At 44.5% G+C, this 27,388-nt stretch overlaps 1 protein-coding gene across 24 annotated transcripts in view; it reads left to right on the forward strand.

Moving 5' to 3' along the window:
* The window catches only part of LOC124116740, a 178,995-nt gene that overhangs the window by 69,576 nt on the left and 82,031 nt on the right, over window positions 1-27,388 (forward strand). For 23 of the 24 annotated variants that reach the window (XR_007222136.1, XM_048399488.1, XM_048399481.1 and 20 more), the window contains 23 exons: window positions 399-458; window positions 819-979; window positions 4,996-5,170; window positions 6,708-6,827; window positions 7,838-7,916; window positions 8,052-8,085; window positions 8,299-8,437; window positions 9,458-9,475; window positions 10,512-10,602; window positions 10,970-11,119; window positions 12,741-12,897; window positions 14,056-14,119; window positions 15,476-15,563; window positions 15,667-15,839; window positions 17,926-18,102; window positions 18,381-18,501; window positions 20,588-20,665; window positions 22,984-23,107; window positions 23,673-23,826; window positions 24,891-25,129; window positions 26,376-26,541; window positions 26,664-26,783; window positions 27,249-27,324. Coding sequence is in view for 23 of the 24 variants with exons in the window: in XM_048399488.1 (XP_048255445.1) it covers window positions 399-458; window positions 819-979; window positions 4,996-5,170; window positions 6,708-6,827; window positions 7,838-7,916; window positions 8,052-8,085; window positions 8,299-8,437; window positions 9,458-9,475; window positions 10,512-10,602; window positions 10,970-11,119; window positions 12,741-12,897; window positions 14,056-14,119; window positions 15,476-15,563; window positions 15,667-15,839; window positions 17,926-18,102; window positions 18,381-18,501; window positions 20,588-20,665; window positions 22,984-23,107; window positions 23,673-23,826; window positions 24,891-25,129; window positions 26,376-26,541; window positions 26,664-26,783; window positions 27,249-27,324 (2,764 nt within the window). In the remaining variant the exon portion in view is untranslated. Of the gene's footprint in view, window positions 1-398; window positions 459-818; window positions 980-4,995; window positions 5,171-6,707; window positions 6,828-6,955; window positions 7,087-7,837; window positions 7,917-8,051; window positions 8,086-8,298; window positions 8,438-9,457; window positions 9,476-10,511; window positions 10,603-10,969; window positions 11,120-12,740; window positions 12,898-14,055; window positions 14,120-15,475; window positions 15,564-15,666; window positions 15,840-17,925; window positions 18,103-18,380; window positions 18,502-20,587; window positions 20,666-22,983; window positions 23,108-23,672; window positions 23,827-24,890; window positions 25,130-26,375; window positions 26,542-26,663; window positions 26,784-27,248; window positions 27,325-27,388 lie in introns of those variants that run through there. The other variant, XM_048399503.1, reaches the window with a different exon arrangement.

The raw sequence follows: 27,388 nt of genomic DNA on the forward strand, positions 1-27,388 counted from the left end.
GTTAGAAAACATTGTTTAATTGCACCGGTGCAGACCAAATATATAAAAACCGTGTTCACACTTTGAAAACAGAACAAACAAACTAAACCTAACATAATATTTATTTTAGATAAGGCTTTTACCCTTGGCTCTCGATACAGATTTAATCGTTGAATACACCAACGATTTTTGTCCCTCCTTGCATTTCATTTGAAACTGTGGAACATGCAATCAGCTCACTGAACTACATATCCCGTCTTCAAATGTAACACACAAACACAAGCCACCACAATGCACTTGGAACATTCATGTACAGTTGCGCGTTTCTAAACTTTACCTTGTCGCTACTGACACCGGCCAATGCTTAAAGCATGTGTGTATATGTCCGATATCACCTGCAGTCCCCGGGACTGTTTCAGCTTCTGGTGGGAGAGGTGCATTCAAGGAGCAGTGCAAAGAGGAAAATCCTTCTCGTGACGGTAATTTATATTTTTTTACTGTTGTGTTTCTATGGCAACACATGGATGTTAGAGAGTTGCAGGACTTCCGTGATCCGTGATCGATCGTTGTTGGGATAAAACCGCCCATCCCATGATTATTTGCTGACAGGATCAAACAACCTTCCCATCCCATGGTCGATGTTGTAAGGACCAAATAACCTACTCCACCCCATGGTCGATTGTCAATAGGATCATACCATGTAACCGACCACGTGGACAATTGTTGTGAGGGTCAAACTGTCCATCCCCCTGGTGGCCTCTAATTGTTATTATGATTTATATTTTGCTTCCTTTTCCCATTCTGTACATCTGTATTTACGCATGCCGTGTTTCCCCAAGCTGGGTGTGTGTGTGGTGACGGGATGTATCGTTGGACTGGTGTTCGGCCTGAGGCCTCAGCCCGGTGCTCCAGACATGGCTTCCAGCAAACCGCCTGCGAAACAGACTTGGATGTCTCAGTCATGTCTGGGCGGAAACAAACAGTCACAGTGCCCTTGGCGGTGAGTGAATTATTTTATTGTAAATATCCGGGGCTCAAAAATGGCACCATTTTAAGATAAGATATATGAAATTACCATATTACAATTGTTCATCCATATATATTATCCTTCCGTTGTGCTCCAAATTCTAAATGTATCTCAAATAAGACATCATTTTAGTTCTGATGTACTGTTCTGCTTCTGTGTACCCATGAACATGTCTCTCTATTCACTCCTTCTGTGTCCCCGGGAACATGTCTCTCTACTCACTGCTTCTGTGTCCCCAGGAACATGTCTCTCCACTCACTGCTTCTGTGTCCCCAGTAACATACTCCCTACTCATTCCTTCTGTGTCCCCAGGAACATGTCTCTCTAATCACTAATTCTGTGTCCCCAGTAGACTAAAATCTAGTCTCTGAAATGAACATATCGTACATAAAAAAAACAGTTGTTCAGTTATCTTAATAAAAATATAATAAAAAGGAGCCCAGTGACTCTCTTCATTTTCAGATACTGCAGTGATCTAGACTTGCCAAACATTATAGACTTGCATGGGCTGTATTTGATATATATTTGTATCAGGGTCTGTAAGACTGACTATGTCCCCAGTAACATACTCCCTACTCATTCCTTCTGTGTCCCCAGGAACATGTCTCTCTACTCACTGCTTCTGTGTCCCCAGGAATATGTCTCTCTACTCACTGCTTCTGTGTCCCCAGGAACGTGTCTCTCTACTCACTCCTTCTGTGTCCCCGGGAACATGTCTCTCTACTCACTGCTTCTGTGTCCCCATGAACGTGTCTCTCTACTCACTCCTTCTGTGTTCCCAGGAATATGTCTCACTACTCACTCCTTCTGTGTCCCCGGGAACATGTCTCTCTACTCACTGCTTCTGTGTCCCCGGGAACATGTCTCTCTACTCACTGCTTCTGTGTCCCCATGAACGTGTCTCTCTACTCACTCCTTTTGTGTTCCCAGGAATATGTCTCACTACTCACTCCTTCTGTGTTCCCAGGCACGTGTCTCTCTACTCATTCCTTCTGTGTCCCCAGTAACATGTCTCTCTACTAATTCCTTCTGTGTACCCAGGAACATGTCTCTCTACTCACTGCTTCTGTGTCCCTATGAACGTGTCTCTCTACTCACTCCTTCTGTGTTCCCAGGAATATGTCTCACTACTCACTCCTTCTGTGTTTCCAGGCACGTGTCTCTCTACTCATTCCTTCTGTGTCCCCAGTAACATGTCACTCTACTCACTCCTTCTGTGTCCCCATGAACGTGTCTCTCTACTCACTGCTTCTGTGTTCCCAGGCACGTGTCTCTCTACTCATTCCTTCTGTGTCCCCAGTAACATGTCTCCCTACTCACTCCTTCTGTGTCCGACTGCCGCCGTGGTCTAGGAGCGTCCGCTCGGAGAGCGGAAGGTCCGGGGTTCGACTCCCGGCCGCGTCAAACCAACATACGTTTAAAGATTGTACTTGTAACCCTGCCTGGCGCTAGGCATTAAGGGTATAAGACAAGGATTGGTCGGCTTGTCAGTATGATTGGGGTATTAATGTTAAACGTGGGCATGTTATCCCACTGGGCTAGCACTATAGAATCGGTATTAGTCCGGACTAGAGCAAGAGGCCCCACGTACATGCACGTCGCAATATAAGTGCAATAATCTTGGACGCGACATGAAACCCCATTTCACCTCACCTCGCATTCTGTTTCCCCAGTGACATCTACCCAATCCTTCTTCTTCAAGAGTTGACAAGTGTATCTACCCACTCCTGTTTCCCCAGTGACAAGAGTATCTACCCACTCCTGTTTCCCCAGTTACAAGTGTATCTACCCACTCATGTTTCCCCAGTGGCAAGTGTATCTACCCACGCCTGTTTCCCCAGTGACAAGAGTATCTACCCACTCATGTTTCCCCAGTGACAAGTGTATTTATCCGCTCCTGTTTCCCCAGTGACTAGTGTATCTACCTACTGCTGTTTCCCCAGTGAGTGACACGTGTATCTACCCACCCCTGTTTCCCCAGTGATATATCTACCCACTCCTGTTTCTCAGTGACATATCTACCCACTCCTGTTTCCCCAGTGATATATCTACCCACTCATGTTTCTCCAGTGACATATCTACCCACTCCTGTTTCCCCAGTGATATATCTACCCACTCCTGTTTCCCCAGTGACATTTCTACCCACTCATGTTTCCCCAGTGACATGTCTACCCACTCCTGTTTCCCAAGTGATATATCTACCCACTCCTGTTTCCCCAGTGACATATCTACCCACTCCTCTTTCCCCAGTGACATATCTACCCACTCCTGTTTCCCCAGTGACAACCTTAAGTGTATCTATCATTACTGTTTCCCGAGTGACTAGTGTGTCTACCCACTCATGTTTCCCCAGTGGCTAGTGTATCTACCCACCCCTATTTCCCCAGTGACAAGTGTATCTATCCGCTCCTGTTTCCCGAGTGACTAGTGTGTCTACCCACTCATGTTTCCAAAGTGGCTAGTGTATCTACCCACTCCTGTTTCCCCAGTGACAAGTGTATCTTCCCAGTCCTGTTTCCCCAGTGACAAGTGTATCTACCTACTCCTGTTTCCCCAGTGACAAGTGTATCTTCCCAGTCCTGTTTCCCCAGTGACTAGTGTATCTACCCACTCCTGTTTCCCCAGTGACAAGTGTATCTACCCACCCCTATTTCCCCAGTGACTAGTGTATCTACCCACTCCTGTTTCCCCAGTGACATTTCTACCCACTCCTTTTTCCCCAGTGACAAGTGTATCTACCCACCCCTGTTTCCCCAGTGGCAAGCGTATCTACCCACTTCTGTTTCCCCAGTGACTAGTGTATCTACCCACTCCTGTTTCCCCAGTTGCATATCTTCCCACTCCTGTTTCCCCAGTGACTAGTGTATCTACCCACTCCTGTTTCCCAAGTGACAAGTGTATCTACCCACCCCTATTTCCCCAGTGACTAGTGTATCTACCCACTCCTGTTTCCCCAGTGACATTTCTACCCACTCCTTTTTCCCCAGTGACAAGTGTATCTACCCACCCCTATTTCCCCAGTGACTAGTGTATCTACCCACTCCTGTTTCACCAGTGACAAGTGTCTCTTCCCAGTCCTGTTTCCTCAGTGACAAGTGTATCTACCCACCCCTATTTCCCCAGTGACTAGTGTATCTACCCACTGCTGTTTCCCCAGTGACAAGTGTATCCACCCACTGCTGTTTCCCCAGTGACAAGTGTATCTACCCACTCATGTTTCCCCAGTGACAAGTGTATCTACCCACCCCTGTTTCCCCAGTGACAAGTGTATCTACCCACTCATGTTTCCCCAGTGACAAGTGTATCTACCTACTACTGTTTCCCCAGTGACTAGTGTATCTACCCACTCCTGTTTTCCCAGTGACAAATGTATCTACCTACTACTGTTTCCCCAGTGACAAGGGTATCTATCTACTCCTGTTTCCCCAGTGACATATCTGCCCACTCATGTTTCCCCAGTTACAAGTGAATCTACCCACCCCTGTTTCCCCAGTGGCAAGTGTATCTACCCACTCCTGTTTCCCCAGTGACTAGTGTATCTACCCACTCCTGTTTCCCCAGTTGCATATCTTCCCACTCCTGTTTCCCCAGTGACTAGTGTATCTACCTACTCCTGTTTCCCCAGTGACAAGTGTATCTACCCACCCCTGTTTCCCCAGTGACTAGTGTATCTACCCACTCCTGTTTCCCCAGTGACAAGTGTATCTACCCACCCCTGTTTCCCCAGTGACTAGTGTATCTACCTACTCCTGTTTCCCCAGTGACAAGTGTATCTACCCACCCCTGTTTCCCCAGTGACTAGTGTATCTACCTACTCCTGTTTCCCCAGTGACACATCTACCCACTCCTGTTTCCCAAGTGACTAGTGCATCTACTAACTCCTGTTTCCCCAGTGACAAGTGTAATTTCCCACTCCTCTTTTCCCGGCGACGAGTCCTTCTACCCAGTGTTTCCGGTATCGTTAGGTGGTTCTCATTCTGTTTCCCCAGTGACAAGTCCAGCTCTCCGCTGCTTGTGTTAGCGCTTGACGGCTTCCGTGCTGACTACATAGACCGTGACGTGACACCAACCATCCAGCACCTGATAGAGTGTGGGGTGCACACCCCGGGTATGAGGCCCGTATACCCGAGTCTTACCTTTCCCAATGACCAGACTATTGTCACGGTAATGATTACGCCATCGTGTGTTCCATGCCAATATATGTTATAAATATGAATTCGGTTGTAATTAGTTTTACTCCGTATAGATAATAATAGCAGAGAGTTACAAACTAGAGAACCATATGTATGTCCAACGAAAGTCCCTCTGTACATGGTTTTAGGTTTGGTTTTTGACAAAAGAGCCGCATGTAGTTTAGCAGTCATGTGTATGAACTTCTACTTCTTTGCCTCTCGGGTCGTTTATACGATGACATGTGTCAGGGATGTCATTAAACATCGCCAGTAACACAACCAAATGCCGAATTTTACATCATTGAAACAAACGCAGACACATAGAAAATGCAACGATCTCGTTTGCTCTGATTCACCATATGAGATGACTTTGGGCATTTTAAAGTTTCTATGTTCACATGCCCTAGCAGAGTTATGTATCATTTTGGATATCAAGGATGGGTATGTAAATAGTTACTGTACATGATCTCAGTGTGTAAGTGAATGATCAGGAAAGTGTTTGATGGTAATTGTGATCTGGAGGAATAGCTTGATACAAAGTTTGTGAGATTCCTATCCTGAGGTGCAGGTTGCTATTACGCCGAGGACGCGCATTCCTTAGAACCAACGCATGCACGTTCCCGGGATAACTACAACATGTATGTTAGATTTAGATTTTGTCATGTTACAACTGTCCGAAATAGAACAAAATGCTGATTGTATTTTGAAATATCTCAAGAAAAGTGGTAGAATACAACCTATAGGCTTGTTATAGTATCAATTGAATAAGGGAGATTGACGTTTGCATACTTATTAAATTAGGAGATAAACATACCGTGTTTTAAATGTAGAGTAATTTCCAAATTCATGGTAGAATTCATATTCTACCATGAATTTGCAAATTCCTCGATTCTGATTGGTTGGTCAGAGTCTATAAGATCACGATAAACCCCACTGATTGAAAAAGCTGGTTTGACGGTCGCATTATTGCGGTAGTTAATATTGAATAGTACTCTTTTCAGTCATTAATAAACTCTACAATTATAGGTTACAAAATGCAAGTTTCCAAGTACCGTGCTTGTATGCTTTCAATGCCTATCATATGTTCGACTGAAGTATTACGATGTAAAGAAACTTCCTGAGCATATACAGCGCCATATTTTGTTTAAAGGCTGTTGTCGGTGAATCCGTGATTCACATCGACAGCCCACTCAAAACACTGGACCTTACCTATGATGCTTCCCTCAATGTATTTGCTTGCACCAAAGCGTTTTGCGCGGTTAAATCTACAGGTAAACTATCTCACATTATGTTTATCTCCTAATTCTACCATGAATTTGAAAAATACTGGATGAAAACGAACACCTCTCTAATACAGGTTCATAGTTACTTGAAAACTCTTTCAAAACAGGTCCGCAAAATGACACGTATATATGAAACGTTTGTCAAAAGGGCCTCGGATTACACTTATATTTTCTTGAATGAATAAAGTTGGGAAATGCTGTTCTTTTGTGTGATGAATGTGTACCGGATAACACCACATGTTGCAGGGTTTGTATCCTGAATCTCACGGCATTGTCGACAACAACATCTACGACGGTGACATCGGTGACGAATTCAAGATAAAGACAAAGAGTAAAGACAAGCCAGCTTGGTGGGGCGGAGAGCCAGTGAGTGTCATCCTGACACACCACATCATTAGTGGAAACTCTCACAACACGTCATCAGTTACCTCTGGTAACTCTCGCAACACGTCATCAGTTACCTGTGGTAACTCTCGCAACACGTCATCAGTTACCTGTGGTAACTCGCAACACGTCATCAGTTATCTGTGGTAACTCGCAACACGTCATCAGTTACCTGTGGTAACTCGCAACACGTCATCAGTTACCTGTGGTAACTCTCGCAACACGTCATCAGTAACCAGAGGTAACACAAACGTCACTTCATCAGTTACCAGTAGTAACACAAACATCTCTTCATCAGTCTACAGTGGTAACACAAACATCACTTCATCAGTTACCAGTGGTAACACAAACATCTCTTCATCAGTCTCCAGTGGTAACACGAACATCAGTTCATCAGTTACCAGTGGTAACAAAAACATCACTTCATCAGTTACCAGTGGTAAAACGAACATCACTTCATCAGTTACCAGAGGTAACACGAACATCAGTTCATCACTTACCAGTGGTAACACTACCATCACTTCATCAGTTACCAGTGGTAACACAAACATCACTTCATCAGTTACCAGTGGTAACACAAACATCACTTCATCAGTTACCAGTGGTAACACAAACATCACTTCATCAGTTACCAGTGGTAACACGAAGATCAGTTCATCACTTACCAGTGGTAACACAAACATCACTTCATCAGTCCCCAGTGGTAACACTCAACACACATTAACATCATGATAAAGACGATGACCTAGGGACAATAAACGCCTAGCCACAAGACTATTGATATAAGAACTCCAGTCATGTGATAATATATCTTGTGTACTGAAGGACACCTGTACTCGGCTTCACATGTCGGACTTTTTGGCTCCGGGATGAAGGGAAATGTGCAACCACCAGGGATCACATGAACACTTAATGACGGTAGCCGTTTATGTCCCTACTCAGTACTCGAGCTCATTGAGTACAAATGAAATAGAATAGTTTTCTACTTCTAGATCTGGGTGACGGCAAAGAAACAAGGAAAGCGTTCTGCCACTTTCATCTGGCCTATGGCGTCGGCCATAAACATCTCAGGTCAGTTCTGATGTCTTGTGACGTTACTGTCGATGAGGGAAGAACCATCCTCGGGAGTGGGGTGAACAGTCTTGTTTAGCTTTAACACTGACTTAAATTTTGATCTCTTTTGACGATGCTGTATTTTTTTTACAGGAATTGTTCCAGATATTCAGCAACTATTTGATCCGTATGTACATCACATTTTTTTACTCTTCAATTCGATTGCTATAACTGATTGAAAATTGTTTAAGTTGTGAAACACAAGCTCGGATCGTTTTTTTGTAAGCAGGTTATCTATCATATGCGTTTATTAAGCAAGATGGAAGGATGTTGTTCCCCTAAGGCTGTGTCTCCGTAAATGCCAATAAGCCTCCCTGGTGAACCATCTCTTGTGTTCCAGCACTATCCCGAACGCGAAGCGTATTGACACAGCCCTAGGATGGCTCACGCTGCCGGAGGGGGAGCGACCAGACTTCCTCACTGTCTACATCGATGATCCGGACAAGATAGGGCATAAACATGGGCCTAACAGCACACAGGTGAGTGTGTAGCTCTCACACTTCTTGGTTTGCGTGACTGACATATTATCAGCAATCTAGCAAAATACCATTATACCTACTGAATGATGGTATACTCCTGTAAGGCCCATTATACCTACTGGATGATGGTATACTCCTGTAAGGCCCATTATACCTACTGGATCATGGTATACTACTGTAAGGCCCATTATACCTACTGGCACATGGTATATTACTTTAAGGCCCATTATACCTACTGGATCATGGTATACTCTTGTAAGGCCATTTGTACCTACTGGATCATGGTATACTCCTGTAAGGCCAATTATACCTACTGGATCATGGTATACTCCTGTAAGGCCCATTAAACCTACTGGATCATGGTATACTCATGTAAGGCCCATTATACCTACTGGATCATGGTATATTACTGTAAGGCCCATTATACCTGCTGGATCATGGTATACTCCTGAAAGGCACATTGTACCTACTAGATCATGGTATACTCCTGTAAGGCCAATTATACCTACTGGATCATGGTATACTCCTGTAAGGCCCATTAAACCTACTGGATCATGGTATACTCCTGTAAGGCCAATTATACCTACTGGATCACGGTATATTACTGTAAGGCCCATTATACCTACTGGATCATGGTATACCCTTGTAAGGCCATTTGTACCTACTGGATCATGGTATACTCCTGTAAGGCCCATTATACCTACTGGATCATGGTATATTACTGTAAGGCCAATTATACCTACTGGATCATGGTATACTCCTGTAAGGCCCATTATACCTACTGGACAATGGTATTCTCCTGTAAGGCCAATTATACCTACTGGATCATATTATACTCCTGTAAGGCCCATTAAACCTCCTGGATCATGATATACTCCTGTAAGGCCCATTATACCTACTGTGAAAAATAGACAGTATTGAAGCTGTAACGGAATGAACAGTTATTTTGGAAGCTGCCTGTGAAGTTGTTGACTAACTGTGGACTGTTTCTTGATGGTCCACTTTTCTTTCATGTTGCAGATGACGTCCAAGCTGAAGGTAGGTTCAGTCATGCACGTTGCTAGTATGTATCCACGTATTGGTCAATAGTATATATAACCACACATCTAGTGTGATACCTAGTATGCATCCACTTATGGTCAATAGTATTTGTATCCACACATCTAGTGTGATACCTAGTGTGCATCCACACACCTAGTATGGTTTGCATGTGGATTATCATATGAAGTGTGTTAAATACTGGACAGGTGTAAACTGATTAGAATGAATGATGAAAGATATCCCCGACAGTGTTATTTGTTAATGAAGAAGCTGGATGAATGTGGTAGAATTACTTGGACAACTCATGTTAAATATTTACTCGAAATTTATGGATTTGGTTATGCGTGGCACGAACAGAATATTGGTGATGTTAGTTGTTTCTGGGCAGAAGAGAGGATATTGTTTATTCACAACGCTTTTGTCGGCTATGTAACACTAGTTGTATTGAGGACGAAGTCCACTTTTTGTTTGTCTGCCTACGCACATTAACACAAAAGTATATTCCTGTAAGATTCTATAACAATCCATGTATTAATACTTTTAGCAATCTGTTAAATAGCCAAAATGACTGTATACTCAGAAATGTAGCTAAGTGTGTGAAGGAAGCTCTATCATTACGTATCAAGACCTAATATTATACCATAAGTATTGTTTTCAATGGAAATTGCCTCATTTGTGTGTTACTATATATAACTGAAATGTACATGGGTCTATGGCCTCCCATACATGAATAAACATATATACAAAGCCTAGTATGCATCCACATGTCTAATGTGATCACAAACTTGTATGCATCCAAAATAAATCTTGTTTGACCTCTAGTATGCATTCTAGCATCTAGTAAGACCCACAATATGTATCCTAACATATAGTATTTGGTCAAGTATGCATCCTCACATATAGTGTGGTCCTAAGTATGCATCCACACCTCAGTGGAACTCCTAGGATGCATCGCTATGTTTCGCTCGTGTCTTCTCACTACAAGGGCACGTGTACCTTCATATTTGTCAGTCACAAGGCTTGGTTGTTACAGGAGATGGACGAACTTTTGCGACGGCTTATGGAGGGTCTGTATGAGAGGGGTCTGCATGAATGTGTCAACATAATGATTATCGCTGATCATGGTGAGTGCCTTGAAGGAGGGCCTGTATGAGTGGCGTCTGCATAAATGTTTTAACATAATTGTTCTCGAAGTTCATGGTGAATACCTTGATGGAGGGTCTCTATGAGAGGGGGTCTGCATGAATTTGTTAACATAATGGTTCTCGCTGATCACGATAAATACCTTGATGGAGGGTCTCTACGAGAGGTGTCTGCATGTATATGTCAGCATAACTGGTTCTTCAGTGGAACTATCTGAAACTGTATGGTGACATTTCAAATCCGTTTCAAATGTTAAGTTTCTGGATATGTTTTGTACATAACATATTGCTGACCACGGTGTGTCATCTACACAGCCTCTGTTGTGTTTTAATTTCTCCTATGTCGTAGGTATGACGTCCACGTCGTGTGGGCGAAAAATGTACTTGGACTGCTACACCGATGTGGACAACGTCCTCATCTTCGACGGAGTAATCGGCAGGATCAGCACAGAATATCGGCGTGAGAAGGGCAGCACGGACATTGTCAGGAACACAGAAGGTACTTAGTCTCTCATGCTCAACATTTCTTATAGACAATAGTGGTGTTGTAATCAGGCCGAGATCCCCTCGAGAGGTCCGAGTGTGAACAGGTTTCCAGCACCCACTGCCACTAAATGGTTGTGACGGATGTCATCGTTGCTCAGGTTTACGGTCACAGTAACCCTAACCCTAACCCTAACCCTAACCCAAATCCAAACCCTAACCCAAACCCAAACCCAAACCCAAACCCAAACCCCCAGGCCGAGATCCCCTCGAGAGGTCCCAGTGCGAATAGGCTTCCAGCACCCACTACAAATAAATGTCATCGTCCTCAGGTTTACGGTCGCTGGTTTGCTTGGTACATTTATCAAGCTTGGACTTCGTTGACGCGACGTTAACTCCTGACACAATGCCCGAGGTTAGGACTGGAACTACAGCAGGCTGACAACTGTTTGAAGGTTCAGCACAATGTGGACATGCGTCTCCCATGAGAGCCTGTCATGTGACATCCATTCCACCTTCATAATAAGTCGGGTATGGAATCACCCGTAGGTTAACTAAGCGTGCAATGTGTGAAGCACGTTCTTGTTAATTGGATGGAGTACAACCATACTGTCAATCTCACGCACTCTGAAGTCCCTCATTGTGTATAAAGAAGTATGCAGAATATTGTTATGGAGTTCGCACACACACACAGTGTAAAAAAAACAGGCCAAGGGCGATATGACTCTGACACATTTTGACACTGGGGCCAGGGTCTTTCATACTTATTAGAGGTAATGTTGACAGCACCAATACGTTATATGTGACAACATACAGGAATAGCTACAGCGGATCGTCTTTTTTATAAATCTAGTTGTGTACTTGTATGGAAGAATCTGTTTGATGTCATTCAAAGTCACTTGGGGGCGGTCGGGTAGCCTAGTGGTTAAAGCGTTCGCTCGTAACGCCGAAGACCCGGGTTCGATTCCCGACATGGGTACAATGTGCGAAGCCCATTTCTGGTGTCTCCCGCCGTGATATTGCTGGAATATTGCTAAAAGCGGCGTAAAACCAAACTCCCTCATTCACTCAAAGTCACTTGTGGTGAGACCTGTGAAGATCCTGGGTCTCCAGCAACCCATGCTTGCCGTGAAAGGCGACTATGCTTGTCGTAAGAGGGGACTAACGGGATCTGGAACGGTGCGCATGCTGTCAATCACTGGATTGTCTGGTCTAGACTCGATTATTTACAGACCGCCGTCATAAAGCTGGAATATTGCTGGTTGCGGCGTTAAACAACAGACAAACAAACAAACAAATAAACACCTGTGGCGAGAAGCCTCAGAGGGAAGGTGTATGACAATCTTTGCTTTATGGTTTGCATTCTAATATCTGATAAGAGAGACATCTTCATGCGCAATAATTGGAGAATATACTATCGCAATTTACACAATTGCGCCACGTACACACGTCATTGCCGCACACAAATAGTACAGTTTACACGTCTTCTTCTTGGAGCTCAGTCATACACTGTCTTGTGAACTGTCGCACACAAATAGTATAGTTTACACGTCTTTTTGTTCGAATGTATTGGCATACACTGCCTGGTCAATTGTCAACTCTTTATTATGTTTGATGTTTGACATGTTCCTGCCTAGCTCCATCCCCGTCAACAATAGTGTCTGACTTGGAGTGCCGGACAGAGCACTTCAAGGTTTTCACCCGCGACACGCTGCCTGCCAGATTCCACTACAGCAACAACGAACGTATTGGAGACGTGGTGGTTGACGTCGAGGAGGGATGGCTCGTCTACAAGTAAGTGAGATTGTGTCGCTGCACGACACAACCTCCTGGCCTAACAGTAAGAAGCACCGCTATAACATACCAAAGAGACTGAGTTTGATTACATTCATCTTGGGACAGTATAACAGATACATCACGACGTGTCAGTTTGATGTGGGAGGATATCTAGGAGTGATGGAGACGACTCCTTATTGGTCAAACCCACTAGCACGGATATGGTGCTGACAAAAAATAGAGCAAATCGGGATTCGAACAAATGATCACAGTTTGCTGGCTCATCCGAGGGACTCGACTTGGCACACCCAGTTGAGGTGACTTATGCGACATGTGAACCACCATTAAATAACCAGGTCTGGTGGGGATAGTTAGATGTGGGTTAGTCTTTCGGTCACTGCTTCAAAATAGACTTTCTGTGACAGGAGGAGTCGAACAATTTAATTATTTTTACAATTCATGTTTCTTAGGATCCTCAGCATCTCAAGCGTAAACGCTATATAAACAATGTAAGCTGTTGCAGTAACATAATCTATCAACCTGGAGGAACGTTTATGGAATCACTTTGGTCCCCGTGGCACTGATGTAAATTATAATCACTTGTTCCCCGCGGCAGTGATGTAAATTATAATCCTTATGTTCCCAGTGGCAGTGCTGTAATATATAAACCTTAATGGTCCTTTATGGAAACACAATATTCCACGTGGCAGTGATGTAAATTATAATCCTTATGTTCCCAGTGGCAGTGATATAATATATAAACCTTAATGGTCCTTTATAGAATCACTATGTTCCTCGCGGCAGTGATGTAAATTATAATAACTATGTTCCTCCTGACAGTGATGCAAATTATAAACCTCACGGTTTATTTATAGAATCACTATGTCAATTATAAACCATATGGGTCCTTTGCGGACTGTTCACAGTGGCAGTGATGTAAATTATGTATCTTAGGCTGTAGATATAGAATCGCCGTTTGCTGTGTTCGTGTACTTTCGGGTGGGTTACGTAGTTGATGATTATACATTAGTGTCAGCCTTCAGGTATTGTGTTTGAAGACATTAATTTTACATAACGAGAAGTACTTAACTTGTTCTAAAGGTAATACAGGCAGAAACAGCATGAACCACCAATGTATTACATGCATGATTCAAACAAGGCATTTCAACTTTACAGAAAACAGAGGAACTATTGCCCTAAGGGAAGCCATGGGTACGACAATAGGTTGAAGAGCATGCAGGTATGTGTCCGCCTGCAACGAAGAACAGGTGCCCCGTCTGTCACGCACTGACTACATGGATGGCACAATGGAATGCTTAATGCTAAAGCATGCTTGTGTCCATTCTGCAACTACTCACATGTGTACATGATTATTTGTAATCATTGAAAAGTGTGTGTCTCATCGCAAGAAATAACTAGAGATAAAGGGAGTAATCTTGGGTATTGTCTGGAGGTAAAATGTACAATATCTTGAAGTCGAGGCTCCATCATTAGATTCTGTAAACCAGTACTTTCTCTTTTTATCAATAAAATGAAGAAATGTGAAATGATATTTTGTGAAATAGTTAACGTGGTATATTTATACGAGAGCTATTAACCAGACTGTGATTTCCCTCAGACTACACGTTTCATGCATTTGTATTTCAAAATGTGAAAACAACTCATTGAAAAGTATTACTATTTGCGTACCACGCTGTGAGACAAAGAACTCTTCTACTAGTTTTAAAATATCCAAAATCAGTCGTATGGGAGGATTGTGATTTTCTCCTTATCCCAAATACTCCAAAACAGTCGTGTGGCTTAATTGTGATATTCTCCTTATCCCAAATACTGCAAAACAGACGTATGGCTGGATTGTGATATTCTCCTTATTCCAAAACAGACGTATGGGAGGATTGGGATATTCTCCTTATCCCAAATACTCCAAAACAGTCGTATGGGCGGATTGTGATATTCTCCTTATCCCAAATACTCCAAAACAGTCGTATGGCTTGATTGTTATATTCTCCTTATCCATATTACTCCAAAACAGTTGTATGGCTGGATTGGGATATTCTCCTTATCCCAAATACTCCAAAACAGACGTATGGGAGGATTGGGATATTCTCCTTATCCCAAATACTCCAAAACAGTCGTATGGGCGGATTGTGGTATTCTCCTTATTCCAAATACTCCAAAACAGACGTATGGGAGGATTGGGATATTCTCCTTCTTCCAAATACTCCAAAACAGTCGTATGGGCGGATTGTGATATTCTCCTTATCCCAAATACTCCAAAACAGTCGTATGGCTTGATTGTGATATTCTCCTTATCCATAATACTCCAAAACAGTCGTATGGCTGGATTGGGATATTCTTCTTATCCCAAATACTCCAAAAACAGTCGTATGGCTGGATTGTGATATTCTTCTTATCCCAAATACTCCAAAACAGACGTATGGCTGGATTGGGATATTCTCCTTATCCGAGCGGATAGTCCACCTTCCTCCACCTGCAAAGATACTCCTCTCGGTACTTCGCCTTCTGTGTCGGTTCACAAAATATTCCCAACTGTCCAATAAGACCACGTCATACACATTCAATTTGCTATCTTCAGGCATTGTTTGTCGGCTTCGGGCCATCATTCAAGCAGAACGAAGTGGTGGCTCCATTTGAGAACATAGAACTCTACAACCTCATGTGTGGTACGTACTATCGAACACTATCTGTGCGCGTTGGAAATCGTGTGAAGTTTGTTAAGTTTGTTGTATTTCGTTGTCGAATCTGATACATGGATGTATTTCTCAGATGTTCTGGGCATAACACCCGCCCCAAACAACGGGACAGAGGGAGGTCTCCACCACCTACTCAAGTCTCCCCCGTCCCTGAAGAAGAACACATTCTCGACAACAAGTTATCTCCCTTGTCACCGGCCAGAGGGCTTGTGGAGTGAGCTTCAGAACTGTACCTGTACCAGCTCGGTAAGAAAACCAGTGTGTCATGAACACTATTATGTCCTTTTACGTTTCAATAACGTCATTTTATTACTCATCCGTGGGCATATAACTTTATTAACGTCGCAGGATCAGGCTTCTAGTTGTCCAGAAAAATATTTTGAAGACGATGTTTTGTTAAAATGTATTTATTTGCCTGCAACGTGAAACGTCCAAAAGTTGATTTCTGTCGGCCATCAAAAGATTGTCCACATTATACATGACACATATGATAATGATTTAAGCACAATAGGCAAAATATATATAACCACTGATAGGCGGCACACAGAAGTTATTCCTTATTCGTCCTTCCTCATCCGGTTAAAGCACTTTCGCATGCGTGCCATTGATATGTTTTATCAGAAACGACATTTAGATATTTAAGAAAGTTCAAGGTATGATACTAATCGTCAGTTGAAGTCATTGCTTGAACCAGAATCTTATTTATCAAACTAACGGTACAGGGATTTTCGTAACATCATTATTCGTTTTAGACTTGGCCTGAATGATCTAAAAACTAACACAGGAAGATTTTCGTCTGTTGAGAAATCCCTAAGATTATGGCCAATTGATGTCGAAAATGAAAGTCATTTTATGTTTATTTGCCCTATAAACGAAAATCTAAGAAACAAGTACTTACCGAAGTGGTCTTTATTTAATTTTAATGCTCTAAGATTTTCCCTGACCTCCCTGGCCTCCTTGACTCCCTGGCTCCCTGACCTCCTTGACTCCCTGACCTCCTTGACTCCCTGGCTCCCTGACATCCTCGACTCCCTGGCTCCCTGACATCCTCGACTCCCTAGCTCCCTGACCTCCTTGACTCCCTGGCTCCCTGACATCCTCGACTCCCTGGCTCCCTGACCTCCTTGACTCCCTGACATCCTCGACTCCCTGGCTCCCTGACCTCCCTGACTCCCTGATATCCTCGACTCCCTGGCTCCCTGACCTCCTTGACTCCCTGACTCCCTGACATCCTCGACTCCCTGGCTCCCTGACCTCCTTGACTCCCTGACATCCTCGACTCCCTGGCTCCCTGACCTCCTTGACTCCCTGACATCCTCGACTCCCTGGCTCCCTGACCTCGACTCCCTGACATCCTCGACTCCCTGGCTCCCTGACCTCCTTGACTCCCTGGCTCCCTGACATCCTCGACTCCCTGCCTCCCTGACCTCCTTGACTCCCTGGCTCCCTGACCTCCTTGACTCCCTGACCTCCTTGACTCCCTGGCTCCCTGACCTCCTTGACTCCCTGGCTCCCCGACATCCTCGACTCCCTGGCTCCCTGACCTCCTTGACTCCCTGACATCCTCGACTCCCTGGCTCCCTGACCTCCTTGACTCCCTGACTCCCTGACATCCTCGACTCCCTGGCTCCCTGACCTCCTTGACTCCCTGACATCCTCGACTCCCTGGCTCCCTGACCTCCCTGACACCCTGACATCCTCGACTCCCTGGCTCCCTGACCTCCTTGACTCCCTGACATCCTCGACTCCCTGGCTCCCTGACCTCCTTGACTCCCTGGCTCCCTGACATCCTCGACTCCCTGGCTCCCTGACCTCCTTGACTCCCTGACTCCCTGACATCCTCGACTCCCTGGCTCCCTGACCACCTTGACTCCCTGGCTCCCTGACCTCCTTGACTCCCTGACATCCTCGACTCCCTGGCTCCCTGACCTCCTTGACTCCCTGACATCCTCGACTCCCTGGCTCCCTGACCTCCTTGACTCCCTGGCTCCCTGACATCCTCGACTCCCTGGCTCCCTGACCTCCTTGACTCCCTGACTCCCTGACATCCTCGACTCCCTGGCTCCCTGACCTCCTTGACTCCCTGACATCCTCGACTCCCTGGCTCCCTGACCTCCCTGACTCCCTGACATCCTCGACTCCCTGGCTCCCTGACCTCCTTGACTCCCTAACTGTCTGACCTCACTGACCTCCTCGACTCCCTGACCTCCCTGAACTCCCTGGCTCCCTGACCTCCCTGACCTCCCTGACCTCCTCGACTCCCTGGCTCCCTGACCTCCCTGGTCATCCTGACCTCCCTGACCTCCTTGACTCCCTGGCCTACTTCCTTCAGGAGCAGCAGCAGTTCGTTATGGACACAGTAGGAGAACAAGCCACACCTGGCCTGCCGCCCCCGACCCTCCACATCAGTGACGACATGTGTATCCTACGGCAGACCCACCACATTGTCGGCTTCAGCCACACCCTGCGCATGCCCAGATGGGTGGCCACAACATGCAGCCAACAGATGGTAGGCATCCAGCAATCAGCCAATAATCTTAAGATAGAATATTCTTTAGCATGTACCTCGGAGATAACGTTTCTGACATAATCGTACAGAATGAGCCAATGTTTCCAAACTAGTGATATGCTGCCCTCATTAAATGATTGGATCAAATCCTTAAGTAGGCGAGAATTTCAAATTTGACCTCTGGTATCTTAGTGTTACAACAGCACACTATCAAAAAGGCCAACACATGACGCGTGAGTCACATGTCCGTGCTACTGGTAGTGTCTCCTCCTTTGCAGCTATTCCCCGACACAACTGGGAGAGTGTGTGTGATACCAGACGGTCGCCTCACCGCTAGGGACAGAACAACGTGGGCAGGGCTGCAGACCGGGAACATCACCCACGGCAATCTTCTCCCAGGTCCTAACCACCCTGAATGTTAACATTTGCCACATTTCCTCTGGAACAACGCACGAACATTTACCACATTTAGTCTGGAACAACACACAAACATCAACCACATTTCCTCTGGAGCAATATACGAACATATACCACATTTCCTCTGAAGAAACGCACGAACATTTACCACATTTAGTCTGGAACAACACACAAACATCAACCACATTTCTTCTGAAGCAATATACGAACATACACCGCATTTCCTCTGAAGAAACGCACGAACATTTACCACATTTCCTCTGGAACAACACACAAACATCAACCACATTTCCTCTGGAGCAATATACGAACATATACCACATTTCCTCTGAAGAAACGCACGAACATTTACCACATTTCCTCTGGAACAACACACAAACATCAACCACATTTCCTCTGGAGCAATATACGAACATATACCACATTTCCTCTGAAGAAACGCACGAACATTTACCACATTTAGTCTGGAACAACACACAAACATCAACCACATTTCCTCTGAAGCAATATACGAACATATACCGCATTTCCTCTGGAGCAATATACGAACATATACCACATTTCCTCTGGAGCAATATACGAACATATACCACATTTCCTCTGGAGCAATATACGAACATATACCACATTTCCTCTGGAGCAATATACGAATATATACATTGTACCACATTTCCTCTGAAGAAACGCACGAACATTTACCACATTTAGTCTGGAACAACACACAAACATCAACCACATTTCTTCTGAAGCAATATACGAACATTTATCACATTTCCTCTGGAGCAATATACGAACATATACCACATTTCTTCTGAAGAAACGCACGAACATTTACCACATTTAGTCTGGAACAACACACAAACATCAACCACATTTCCTCTGGGGCAATATACGAACATATACCACATTTCCTCTGAAGAAACGCACGAACATTTACCACATTTAGTCTGGAACAACACACAAACATCAACCACATTTCCTCTGGAGCAATATACGAACATATACCACATTTCCTCTGAAGAAACGCACGAACATTTACCACATTTCCTCTGGAACAACAGACAAACATCAACCACATTTCCTCTGGAGCAGTATACGAACATATACCACATTTCCTCTGGAGCAATATACGAACATATACCGCATTTCATCTGAAGAAACGCACGAACATTTACCACATTTAGTCTGGAACAACACACAAACATCAACCACATTTCCTCTGGAGCAATATACGAACATATACCACATTTCCTCTGAAGAAACGCACGAACCTTTACCACATTTAGTCTGGAACAACACACAAACATCAACCACATTTCCTCTGGAGCAATATACGAACATATACCACATTTCCTCTGAAGAAACGCACGAACATTTACCACATTTAGTCTGCAACAACACACAAACATCAACCACATTTCCTCTGGAGCAATATACGAACATATACCACATTTCCTCTGAAGAAACGCACGAACATTTACCACATTTAGTCTGCAACAACACACAAACATCAACCACATTTCCTCTGAAGCAATATACGAACATATACCGCATTTCCTCTGGAGCAACTTACGAACGTTTACCACATTTCCTTTGGAACAGTAATCAAACGTTTACCACATTTCCTCTGAAGCAAAATATTCATGAACATTTGCAACAGCTCTTCTGGAGCAATTCAAAACATATGCTACATTTCCTCTGACACAACTCACGAACATTTTCCACAGTTCCTTTGGAACAGTTAACGAACATTTACCACATTTCCTTTGGAACAAGTTACGAACATTGCTACATTTCCTCTTGAACAATAAGCGAACATTTACCACATTTCCTCTGAAACAACTCACGAAGATTTACCACAATTCCTTTGGAACAACTCACAGTTGCCACATTGCTCCTTGAACAACCCACGAACATTTAACACATTTCCTCTGCAACTATTCACGAAGATTTACAACAATTCCTCTAAAACTCACCATATAATGTTCATTTGTCTCGTAACCGTCCTCTGTGCCCAGCATATGTCATCGACTTGAACATCTGATTTGAGATTTGTGTTTATCTTCAGGGAACTACTACCAAGACGCCTGTGGTGATCTCGCCCTGTCGTCGACACTAGTCCCCATGTATGATGGCTTCAGAGCAGGTAACATAATGCTTTTATTGGACAAGCTCCGGGTTTTCTGTGTACACCTTCTTCAGCCTTCTTGCCACCGTATTGTACTAGAACAGGGATGAGCCTAAATACCAGCTACTCGGACATCTATCTTTTAGAAGAGAGCACAATGAGAAAATTCCCCTGAAGATAAAATTTGAAAAACAAATGAAAGGAAAGCTACACACCCGCATCCATGGAACACTCCCCAAACAGCACAAACGCTGAATTAGTTAGGGTTACTAATATAACTCTGACACTGTCCCCAGGCCACTTTCAGATTGTAGAACTATCACTCCACTAACACTAACCCAGGCCCGCCTACACTTGGTAATCGTAGAACTATCACTCCACTAACACTAACCCAGGCCCGCCTACACTTGGTAATCGTAGAACTATCACTCCACTAACACTAACCCAGGCCCGCCTACACTTGGTGATCGTAGAACTATCACTCCACTAACACTAACCCAGGCCCGCCTACACTTGGTAATCGTAGAACTATCACTCCACTAACACTAACCCAGGCCCGCCTACACTTGGTAATCGTAGAACTATGACTCCACTAACACTAACCCAGGCCCGCCTACACTTGGTAATCGTAGAACTATCACTCCACTAACACTAACCGAGGCCTGCCTACACTTGGTAATCGTAGAACTATCACTACACTAACACTAACACTAACCCAGGCCCGCCTACACTTTGTAATCGTAGAACTATTACTCCACTAACACTAACCCAGGCCCGCCTACACTTGGTAATCGTAGAACTATCACTCCACTAACACTAACCCAGGCCCGCCTACACTTGGTAATCGTAGAACTATCACTCCACTAACACTAACCCAGGCCCGCCTACACTTGGTGATCGTAGAACTATCACTCCACTAACACTAACCCAGGCCCGCCTACACTTGGTAATCGTAGAACTATCACTCCACTAACACTAACCCAGGCCCGCCTACACTTGGTAATCGTAGAACTATCACTACACTAACACTAACCCAGGCCCGCCTACACTTGGTAATCGTAGAACTTTCACTCCACTAACACTAACCGAGGCCCGCCTGCACTTGGTAATCGTAGAACTATCACTACACTAACACTAACCCAGGCCCGCCTACACTTGGTGATCGTAGAACTATGACTCCACTAACACTAACCCAGGCCCGCCTACACTTGGTAATCGTAGAACTATCACTACACTAACACTAACCCAGGCCCGCCTACACTTGGTAATCGTAGAACTATCACTCCACTAACACTAACCCAGGCCCGCCTACACTTGGTACTCGTAGAACTATCACTCTACTGACCTTCCCCAAGGCCCGCCTACACTTGGTAATCGTAGAACTATCACTACACTAACACTATCCCAGGCCCGCATTCACTTGGTAATCGTAGAACTATCACTCCACTAACACTAACCCAGGTCCGCCTACACTTGGTGATCGTAGAACTATCACTCCACTAACACTAACCCAGGCCCGCCTACACTTGGTGATCGTAGAACTATCACTCCACTAACACTAACCCAGGCCCGCCTACACTTGGTGATCATAGAACTATCACTCCACTAACATTAACCCAGGCCCGCCTACACTTGGTGATCGTAGAACTGTCACTCTACTGACCTTCCCCAAGGCCCGCCTACACTTGGTGATCGTAGAACTGTCACTCTACTGACCTTCCCCAAGGCCCGCCTACACTTGGTGATCGTAGAACTGTCACTCTAATAACCTTCCCCATGGCCCGCCTACACTTGGTAATCGTAGAACTATCACTCTACTGACCTTCCCCAAGGCCCGCCTACACTTGGTGATCGTAGAACTGTCACTCTACTGACCTTCCCCAAGGCCCGCATACACTTGGTAATCGTAGAACTATCATTCTACTGACCTTCCCCATGGCCCACCTACACTTGGTGATCGTAGAACTGTCACTCTACTGACCTTCCCCAAGGCCCGCCTACACTTGGTGATCGTAGAACTGTCACTCTACTGACCTTCCCCAAGGCCCGCCTACACTTGGTGATCGTAGAACTGTCACTCTACTAACCTTCCCCATGGCCCGCCTACACTTGGTGATCGTAGAACTGTCACTCTACTGACCTTCCCCAAGGCCCGCCTACACTTGGTGATCGTAGAACTGTCACTCTACTAACCCTGCCCCCTTGTGAATACAGAAGTATGTGCAAGTATGTGCAATGTGACCCATCACATGCAGGCATGTTCTGATAGTGTCCCGAGGGAACAGTTATAACGCTAAAAGGTTGCTAGCACAGACTGCAGGGCTGTCTTCATCTAGGTATCTGGCAGTTTGTATGGGAGCTGATTTACAACAACGCTGATGGAGCTGTCGCTGTCATTGCTGGCCCCGTGTTTGATGATGACCACGACGGACGGGTTGATACGGATGACACCAAGATGAGGTCAGTGACACGGGCAGCTGCTGAACACCGACTAGTTACATATAATTAAAGTTCGACCAGTTACATATTACTAATATTCGACTAGTTACATATAATTAATGTTTGACTAGTTACATATAACTAAAGTTCGACCAGTTACATATAATTAATGTTCGACTAGTTTCATATAATTAATCTTCGACTGGTTGCATATTATTAATGTTTGACTAGTTACATATAAGTAATGTTCGACTGGTTGTTAATTAATGTTCGACTAGTAAAATATAACTAATGTTCGACTAGTTACAAATAACTAATGTTCTACTAGTTACACACGGCTGCACATTCCTGACCTGGCCAACCTAGAAGATTAATGATGACAATATATATCAATTCATTTGCGGTCGCCGTCATTTTCACATTAAATAATAATATAGGACGGTAAAACGGTAAGAATATCACAAAAGAAAGCCCAGACGCTGCCTGCTGTCAAGCTTTGCTGTATCACAAATTCCAGTTCAAACTCATTCGCATGCCAGTTACAAAATGGCGTTAGATCTATATTCCTGGCTCGTCACCTTGACAGATATGCCGACACCGCGAGGACTGCTGCACTGCCGTCTCACTTCTTCCTGATCCTGGCCAGGTGTAGGGAGTCGTCGCAGACGCTGCCGTGCGGTGGAAATGTTGACACTCTCTCCTTCGTTCTGCCGCACACACAGCGAGTACCCAACTGTCTTGTAAGTTAATATTCACAATGAAGTAGATCTTCCCGAGGCAAGAGAGTTAAGTGACTGTAAAAGTCCAGTTTCCACCCTTGCCGAAATAGGCTGGTATTATGGAGTTACATTTATGGTGGACTAACGAGTTTATGCATACTCCAATCAAAATCGCGCAACGAAATCGAAATCCTGCTCGTGAACTGTCATGCAGATTTCGGCCGATTGCAGGATTTGCAAAGCATGAGCGCCGACAACTCGTTGTCATCAGATATTTTTCAATTTTTTTCATGTTATTAATCAAGGTGCTCACGTGATTTGATGCACTTCGCGATATAAGATCCGTTTTATCACAATATAGATCTTGATTATCGATCAGATCGTCTTGACCTGGCGCCGCCATTTTGTTTGAAGCAAATGCAAGGGATACGAGAGGTGGAATCTGATTGGTCCATAGGCGAGGCACAGAAGGTACATAACTCTAATTGGCCACTGGTGGCGCTAAGATCGAGCCCAGGAATTCCAGCCTTGTTCGGCAATGGTGGAAAATGGAATTTTACAGTCAGTTAACTCCTTTGCCTCGGGAAGATGAATGAAGTATAAAAAGACAATGAATTTGTGGCGCAGTCAAGTAGCAAACGGATAAGTCTGGCCCATCTGTATACACTCTAGTGTCACAGTCTTGCGTCCAAGTAGCAAACGGATAAGTCTGGCCCATCTGTATACAATGTAGTGTCACATGCTTGCGTCCAAGTAGCAAACGGATAAGTCTGGCCCATCTGTATACAATGTAGTGTCACATGCTTGCGTCCAAGTAGCAAACGGATAAGTCTGGCCCATCTGTATACAATGTAGTGTCACATGCTTGCGTCCAAGTAGCAAACGGATAAGTCCGGCCAATCTGTATGCACTCTAGTGTCACAGTTTAATGTCCAACTGGTATGTGGTTCAGCATCTAGCATATGGCTGCGCCTATTTGTAAGGTAGTTACTTCATTCTTGCCAAAAACCATGGATCTATTGATTGTTGTTTCCCAAATTGAAATCTTCCATTGTACATTACTTTGTATCCCCGGTTGAATCCAGGACTACAACAGCTACCTGGCTGACAACCTTGTCCGTATCCGAGACATTGAGCTCCTGACAGGGCTACATTTTCTGGACGAATACCCCTACCTTTCCCACATCGGTATCCGCCTCCACCTGGCAACAGCGCTGTGGCCGAGTACACTGAAGACTCGGGGTGAGGAACCACGTGCCGCTCGTGCCCCACAGCAATGGCTTGACTGGGCGTGCCCCACGGAGGGCGGCTCCTGCCAGTCAGAGTGAGTTCATGCCTTATTTGGAGAGTGAGTACATGCCTTATTGTAAAAGTGGGTTCATGCCTTATTGTCTTCAATAAGCAATAGAAACCGACAATCAATTCCGGATCGTACCGATTCAGATTTCGCATTAAATGACGGGTAAGTAGGATTGCCATATTCACTAATTACAGTAATGTCCCTTTTATAATAACCTGCAATGTCCAAATCATTATGACATGTAATGTTCCTTTCGTTATAACCAGTAGTGCCACATTCATTATAACCTCTAATCCCACATTTGTAATCACCTGTAATGCACCATTCATTATAACCAGTAATGTCCTACTCATTATAACCAGTAATGTCCCATTAATTATAAACAGTAATGCCCAAATCATAATAACCAGTAATGCCTTATTCATTATAACCTGTAATAGTTATCTCCCCTTTGTAGTGTATCCGTTTTCTCCACAATTTCATCTTCTTGTGCACCACAGACATCTCCCCTTTGTAAATTAAACTTTTTCTCCGAAGTTATCTCCCCGCTGTTTTTTAACCTTCTTCTCTACAGTTACCTCCAAGCTTTTGATTGTCTTGTTTACCTCCCCTGCATTAATCACCCTTATCCTTCACAGTTACCTCCCCTGTATTATTTTATCCTTGTTCTACACAGTTACCTTCCATCTTTTAATTGTCTTGTTCGCCACAATTACCTCCCCTGTATTATTTATCCTTGTTCTCCAAAGTTGCCTCCCTTCTTTTAATTGTCTCGTTCTCCACAGTTCCCTCCCCTGTATTATTTATCCTTGTTCTACACAGTCGCCTCCCTTCTTTTAATTGTCTCGTTCTCCACAGTTCCCTCCCCGGTATTATTTTTACTTGTTCTACACAGTTGCCTCCCTTCTTTTAATTGTCTCGTTCTCCACAGTTCCCTCCCCGGTATTATTTATCCTTGTTCTACACAGTTGCCTCCCTTCTTTTAATTGTCTTGTTCTCCACAGTTACCTCCCCTGCATTAAGTATCCTTATTCTCCAGTTACCTCCCCTCTATAATTTATCCTTGTTCTACACAGTTACCGCCCCTGCATTCATTATCCTTATTCGCCACAGTTACCTCCCCTGTATACTTTATCCTTGTTCTACACAGTTACCTCCCCTGTATTATTTATCCTTGTTCTCTACAATTACCTCCCATCTTTTAATTGTCTTGTTCTACACAATTACATCCCTTGCATTAAGTATCCTTATTGTCCACTGTTTTCCACAGCTACAAGCCTGTCCTCCTCATCTCCCTTGATGGCTTCAGGGCAGATTATCTGTCAAGGAACGTAACTCCTGTTATCCATAAGCTTATCGAGCACGGAGTTCATGCCCCTTACATGAGGCCCGTGTACCCGACCTACACCTTCCCTAACCACTACACAATCGCTACGGTGAGTTCTGAAAACCAGGTGGTTGTTAAGGGAATGTGATGCAGGAAATAAATTCAACTGAAACCGTATTAACGAAATGAGATTATGGCTCAATTGTGACTCAATTCCTTATCATTTGACAGGGTTTATACCCCGAATCACATGGCATCATCGACAACAAGATGTTCGACATAGCGATGAACAAGAGTTTCTCCATCGGGAGTCGCTCCAGTTCCGACTCCAGATGGTGGGGTGGCGAGCCGGTAAACATATTTCCTAGTGAGGTGAGGTGAGGTGAAATGGGGTTTAACGTCGCGTCCAAGATTATTGCACTTACATGGCGACGTGCATGCACGTGTGTGTGGCTGCTTGTGCTAATCCCAACTGATGCCGATTGATAGTGCTAGCTCACTGAGATACAATGGCGCAGTTTAACATGAATACCCCACTCTGACACATTATACTGACTCCGAGCCGACCAGGCCTTGTTTTTAGCCTCAATGCCGAGCGCCAGACAGGGTAACAACAAGTACCATCTTTTAACGTCTTTTGGTATGACGCGACCAGGGATTGAACCCCGGACCTTCCGCTCTCAGGGGGGACGCTCTATCACTAGACCACGGAGGCGGTCCATTCCCTAGCGCGTTGAGGTATAGGTGCAGTAATGTGACTGAACAGAACTGCCCACCATGAACCCGCTTACATTACGTCCTTTATTATGTTTGCAGATGTGGCTCACGTCTAAGCGTCAAGGAAAGAAAAGTGCAACCTATTTCTGGGTAGGATCCGATCTTGAAATAGCAGGTCAGTATTACGGTCTTCATCATGATGTTTTATCATTGACGTGATAAAACTCTTTTGTAACTGC

Source organism: Haliotis rufescens, unplaced genomic scaffold (assembly GCF_023055435.1).
Source record: "Haliotis rufescens isolate VD_foot unplaced genomic scaffold, xgHalRufe1.0.p SCAF_2, whole genome shotgun sequence".
Classification (NCBI taxonomy): domain Eukaryota; kingdom Metazoa; phylum Mollusca; class Gastropoda; order Lepetellida; family Haliotidae; genus Haliotis; species Haliotis rufescens.